At 46.1% G+C, this 5,918-nt stretch overlaps 2 protein-coding genes across 11 annotated transcripts in view; both read left to right on the top strand.

Annotated features, from left to right (window-relative positions):
* The window catches only part of LOC122631094 (CCR4-NOT transcription complex subunit 6-like), a 527,872-nt gene that overhangs the window by 193,243 nt on the left and 328,711 nt on the right, over positions 1–5,918 (top strand). The window lies entirely within an intron of this gene.
* Positions 1,927–5,918, top strand: part of LOC122631093 (probable serine/threonine-protein kinase DDB_G0267686) — a 15,852-nt gene continuing 11,860 nt past the window's right edge. Inside the window, exons 1-2 of one of the 4 annotated variants that reach the window (XM_043816351.1) lie at positions 1,927–3,597; positions 3,634–4,966. In XM_043816351.1, the coding sequence (XP_043672286.1) occupies positions 2,637–3,597; positions 3,634–4,964 (2,292 nt within the window). In that variant the 5' untranslated portion in view covers positions 1,927–2,636 and the 3' untranslated portion in view covers positions 4,965–4,966. Of the gene's footprint in view, positions 3,598–3,633; positions 5,075–5,918 lie in introns of those variants that run through there. The other 3 variants (XM_043816349.1, XM_043816352.1, XM_043816348.1) reach the window with 3 other exon arrangements.

Here is a 5,918-nt window from a genome sequence, read left to right as displayed (position 1 = left end):
GAGAGAGAGAGAGAGAGAGAGAGAGAGAAAGAGAGAGAGAGAGAATATAGATGCATTGTTGAGAAAGTCTAGGTTCATTGTGGTATGAGAAACTAAAGATGCTAGTGGTGCGAATATTCTCGGATCGTTTCGTAGCGTGCCGCGAGCGATTGATGACTTGTGACCTACTTTTAAGACTCGTGGCCTCGATGGGAGGGTGCCATGCCACGATCAAAGATATCGTTCTTTCCATTCTTCCTTCTTTCTTTTTTTCTTCTCTCTTTTCCGTCTTCTCCCTCCCTCTCTCTCTCTCTCTCTCTCTCTCTCTCTCTCTCTCTTCCTCCTCTCTTCCCTCCTCCGCTACACTCACCTTTCTCTCTTCTCGACGCTTTCACATTAGCTCGTACCGACGTCAAGTCGAAACATAATCGTTCGTGAATCATAATCTATGCCTAGGTTCGATCCGCTCGGATCTATCGATGTCTTAAAAAAAAAAATATATATATATATATATATCATTGTTATCATTGTTATTACATCCATCGTATGATACTCTCGTTACGTTCGAATCCAGTGAGATCACTCGGTCACTGTATTTGAATCTCTCTTTCTTTCTCTCTCTCTTTCTGTCTTTCTGTCTCTCTGTCTCCTCTTTCCCGTTCTCAACGTAATTTCAACTTAGAGTTTGTCTTATTGTTAGCGTTCCCGTCGCAAACATCACAGACTGCGCAACCGGCATGAAAGTCACTATTTACCAATCACATCGAGCAAAGTAGCGAACCCGAACTCGTCCCAGCATGACGAGCTTTCTCGTCATTATCGTACTACTCGTTTCCGAGTGCCATCGAGAGGTATTACTTTAAATTTTTTTCGTATACACGGCGATCCGATGATACTAGGTGGCTATTTGCGCGGAAGAGACGATGATACACGTCCTACCATTGGAATAAATTGGAAACACGATCGAGAAAGTGGGAGAGAGATAGAGATAGGGAGTAAAGAGTGGAAGAACGAAGAGAGAGAGAGAGAGAGAGAGAGAGAGAGAGAGAGAGAGAGAGAGAGAGAGAGAGAGAGAGAGAGAGAGAGTGAATAGAAAATGTATAACAAAGCAAAAGCCATTTCTTCTCTTTCTCTTTCTTTCTTTCTCTTCATGCTTTCTTTCGTTCTTCGAAGATCGGACGCAGACCTCCCGGTCGTCGAATTTATTAAAAGTAATCGCACGGAACGCAAACAATAGCCTCGAGTCTCGCATAGAGCAAAGCCAAGCAAGCAAGCAAGCGAGCGAGCAAGCAAGCGAGTAAGCAAATATTCTTCCCCCTTTCTCTACTATCAAACTCAATCGTCGACTCCTTATCGCTAACCCTGCAGCTTTTTTACGAGTTTTTTCCCTACGAAAGGAAAAGCGTACTTGAGTTTATCTTTCGTAGACGCGTCGAAAGTCAAAGCCGTTTCGACTGGAACAAATTCGTCTCGTGAGAGATGTAGGTGTAGCTTCGATAGATACATACATACATACATACATACATACATACATACATACATACATGTATATTTATATACATATACATAATTCGTCGTTGTATCCATGGCCGGCTTTCTCCGATAGCTCGCTAAATTGTGACGCTGTCATCCGGAGTAAGAACGACGTTTTCTATATATATATATATACACACACACATATATATACACATCTATATATGTATACAAATATATATATATATATCCACATACACATACATAAGTTGTATACCATGAAGTTTCGTCGAGCCGCTGTATCGTCATGAACTAAAGGAGGAGGCGGTAGCAGTGGCAGCAGTAGAGTAGAGGTACTACGGTGGTGGTAGTGGAGGTGGTGGTGCTGGCGGCGGTGGTGGTGGTGGTGCTGGCGGCGGCAGCGGCGGTGGTGGTGGTGCTGGTGGTGGTGCTGGTGTTCGAGTTAGGGGTGGGGAGACCTCCACGTCGCAGAGACTCGAAAGAGAGAGACGGTGTAGGCGCGCTCGACCGAGCTAGTCTCTCAGTGTCGTTCCAGCCGTGGCTTCGTACGGTAGTAGAACGAGACTCGCGTCGAGATATCTCTGTCCACGTTCAAACTCTTTCGAGGATTTTCGCGATCAGTGGACGGATATCGTACACGCGCACGCATCTCATCACACACTTTCTCTATCTGTCTGTCTATTTATCTATCTATCTATCAATCATTTTTTCTTTTTTTTTTTTTCTCTTTCTGTTTTTGTCTGCGTTATCTCCGTATCTTTTTTCTGTCTTTCGTTTTTCGTCGATTTCTCTTGACACTCGTCGAAGATCGTTCTCGATCGAAGTGATCGAGTATATATTATCGGGGACACATGCATCATGGGCTAGATCGAGTACACTTGGCTCTTGGAGATGCCGAGAGGAAAGACGCGTTCGAAGAAACTGGGTCAGTGGTGTTGAGTGTTCTGTGATCGTTTATTTCACCGGTGAACGAAAAAGAAAAATATAAATATAAAAAGAGGAAAAAAAAGAGAAAGAATTAAAAACGGGGGAACGAGGTTCTTTTTTTTTTTTTCTTCTTTTCTTTTCGACATAAGACGTGAAATGTGTCCGACATTGAGCTAATGTATCGGAGAATTGGTGAATAGGGTGATAAGGTTCGATAAGTAGCCTATTATTGTAAGATGAGCCCGGGCTCTCAGGGCACCCTGGAGGTGGAGCGTTACATCGGTAGCTGTTTGATATCGTCGAACGTTCGAAACGGAGCGCATAAGGCGATCCTTGGGAAGAAACAGGATCAAAACAATCTGCGTGGGAAAAATACTAAAGTCTGTTACGGTGGACAGAATTACGGTAGTGGTAACGAGCAATGCTCGATGCAATACGGCACTGTTTCCGGTGGTTGGGCGGGTGCTCCACTGATTTCGATGACGTCCAGTCCTCGTAGATGTAATCAAGGTTTGTCACCTTCGTTGGGACAACAACAGCAACAGCAACAGCATCAATTGCAAACGCAGCAACAACAATCGTCCCAGCAACAGCAATCGCAAGCTTGCGAGCAGCAGCAGCAACAGCAGCAGCAGCTGAACGGACACCTGCACAAAAGTCCCCTCTCCAGACTAGCCATTCACACGCAGGGAGCGCCGTTGATTCTCGCCGGTCGATTTCACAATCGAGGAAAAATACACGCTGGCAACGCCGTCGGCCTCGGCAACGGCGTTCCCAGCAGCAACCTCGCGGTTGGTGGTTACGTCCACGCTAATGGAAACTCATCGGCGAACTCGATGAACGGTACGATGAACAGTACGATGAACAGTACGATGAACGGTTCAACGAGCGGACCTACGCGATGTCCAGTGCCACCGCGACCCAGGAGACCGATGGAATCTACGAAAAAGGTTCAGGCAGGAAATGGAAAGGGGGATTGTTCGAACGTATCTAAAGATTCTACGGGGACGAATATCGCGAATATCGATTCGTTGAGTATCGCTAGCGACGAGAGTTCCGGGTCGAACAATTCTGAGAACAGTCTACCCCGAATCATAAAACCGCGGAAGCGTAGAAAGAAGGATAGGAAACCTCCGAACGGAGGGATAACAACGTCATCGACGGACGGAAGTTCGACGACAACGACGACGACGACGACGATGACGGCGACGACGACGCCGGCGACGACGGCAGCGACAACGACGATGACGACGACGACGACGACGAAATCGGATGAACCTCAGCAGCAACGAACGAGTCCTAACGCCGTTAACGAACAGTCAGGCGTCGTCGTCATGCCGTTGAAACCTTACGTATCGTCTAGCTGTTACGATCATCAAAGATACGAAAATGGATCGGTTCAACAAAGAAACCACAGAAGACCACCGATCGGCAGGGAAAGTGTTTACGGCTCTTGTCGGGCGCAGGTGTCCTCCGTGCAGGCCATTGCCGACATCAGGCAACAGAGGTACGCGCATCGGCACGTGCAAGTGAAAGTGCTGGACGACAACAGAAACGTCGTCGTGCCGGGCACGATGCGAGCGATTCAGTCGAAAGCTTACAGGCCGCACAGTCATCATCATCACCACCATCACCATCATCATCACGTAGTTAGCAACAACAATAACAACAGCAGCAATAACAATAATAACAACAGCGTTGCGTCTCGTTACGTACATCAGGATTACACAGACGCAACTGCGAACTGCGAGGACGGTTTTACCGACGGATTGGGACTTTGTCAGTGTCGTTATTGCGATCCTTCCGGATTGATTTGGGACGTAGATCAGAACGGATATTCCCCTTATTTAACCGCACCAACGTGTAACGATTTTTGCCCTGCTAATCACCAATACCCTCAACAGACCCCAACGATGTTTCTGTCGCGTGGCTCGTCTCTCGGTTGTCAAGATCGACAGCAACACCGGCATCAGCATCAACACCAACACCAACACCAACATCAACACCAACATCAACATCAACAGCAACAGCCAACGATCGAAAGATTATTCGACGCGGAATGTCCGCGTTTAACGCGTCCGGAACGCGATGCCTCTAGCACGGTAATCCTAAGGCGTAGCTGGAGCGATCCGACTAGCTACTTCAGCGAAGAGATTACCGCGCCCAGTAGAGACGTCGGCGTGATCGGTGACAGAGGTCAATCGGAGAACGGCAAACGTTGCGGAGGAACGTTTTGGCATGGTGATACGACGGCATCCGCTGGCATGGCCAACGGCACACCAAACGTATCTTCATCGAACGGTAACTTGGGTAATTCAGCTAGCTCGCCCTCTTCTAAGGGCCTCGAGGTCTCCACGGAAATTGTTACCTCGCCGAACGGGCATCGGGACTTGGAAATCAAGTTTTATTCTCCATCGCCAAATGCACCGTCGGCAAATGCGATCGAGGAAGACAAGTCGTCGATATTCGTCGAGGAGGAAGAGGAAGATTTCAATGATATTTGGAGTTATCACGAGTCGAAACTGCAAAAGGATTTTCGAAGTTTGTTACAGGCGGAAGAGTGAATAGAGAGAGACAGAGAAGAAAAAATATTGGACGAGCATCGATCGAACTTCCATGTTTTATTTACCTTTAAACGTGAGACATGTTGACGGAGAAAGAAACAGATAAAAAGGAAGAAAAAGAGAGAGGGAGAGGGAGAGAGAGAGAGAGAGAGAGAGAGAGAGAAAGAAAGAGAGTAGAAATGAAAGGCCTATTTCAAAGGGGCCATAAGAGAAGAAGATACTCGACGAGACTCGACGTAGGTAGCGATCGTGAAAGCCAGTAACGACGAACAGAGAAAAAGCAACGAAACGACGCGTGCCGAACGGCGCGAAGGAGTAGTAGTCGCTTGGTGGGGAGAAGAGAGTTCCTCCTAACGGTGCAAGTAGTATACACGTAGTGTACGTGACAAGCCTACACGGAGAGGACGGATGACGACGACGACGACGACGACGACGACGACGACGACGAAGACGAAGACGAAGACGAAGAAGAAGACGACGACGACGACGACGACGACGACGAGGAGGAGGAAGAAGAAGAAGAAGAAGAAAAAGAGAAAGAGGAATACGACAACGACAACGTTCGTTCGTTCGTTCGTTCGTTCGTTCGTTCGTTCGTTCGTTGGTTCTTTCTTTCTTTCTTTCGTTCTTTCGTTCATTTGTTGGGAACTTTTCGTCGTAGCAGAACGATCAACTTTAACCTCCTCGAGAGAAGATATAATAAAAAAGAAAATCGAAAAAAGAAAAAGAAGGAAGGATAATACATACAAAACATATTTATACATACATACATACATACACATACATATATATATATATGTATGTATGTATGTATGTGTATACGTATATTTATACACATGTATGTATATATGTATGTATACATTTACGTATACATATATGTATAAAATCCTTGTTTATGTCGTTAAATTGTCATTGTGTTATTCGAAAAGAAAAAATAAAACAAAAAACAAAATG

This window comes from Vespula pensylvanica, chromosome 8 (assembly GCF_014466175.1).
Source record: "Vespula pensylvanica isolate Volc-1 chromosome 8, ASM1446617v1, whole genome shotgun sequence".
NCBI lineage: Eukaryota > Metazoa > Arthropoda > Insecta > Hymenoptera > Vespidae > Vespula > Vespula pensylvanica.
This window is presented reverse-complemented; position numbering and strand designations above follow the sequence as displayed.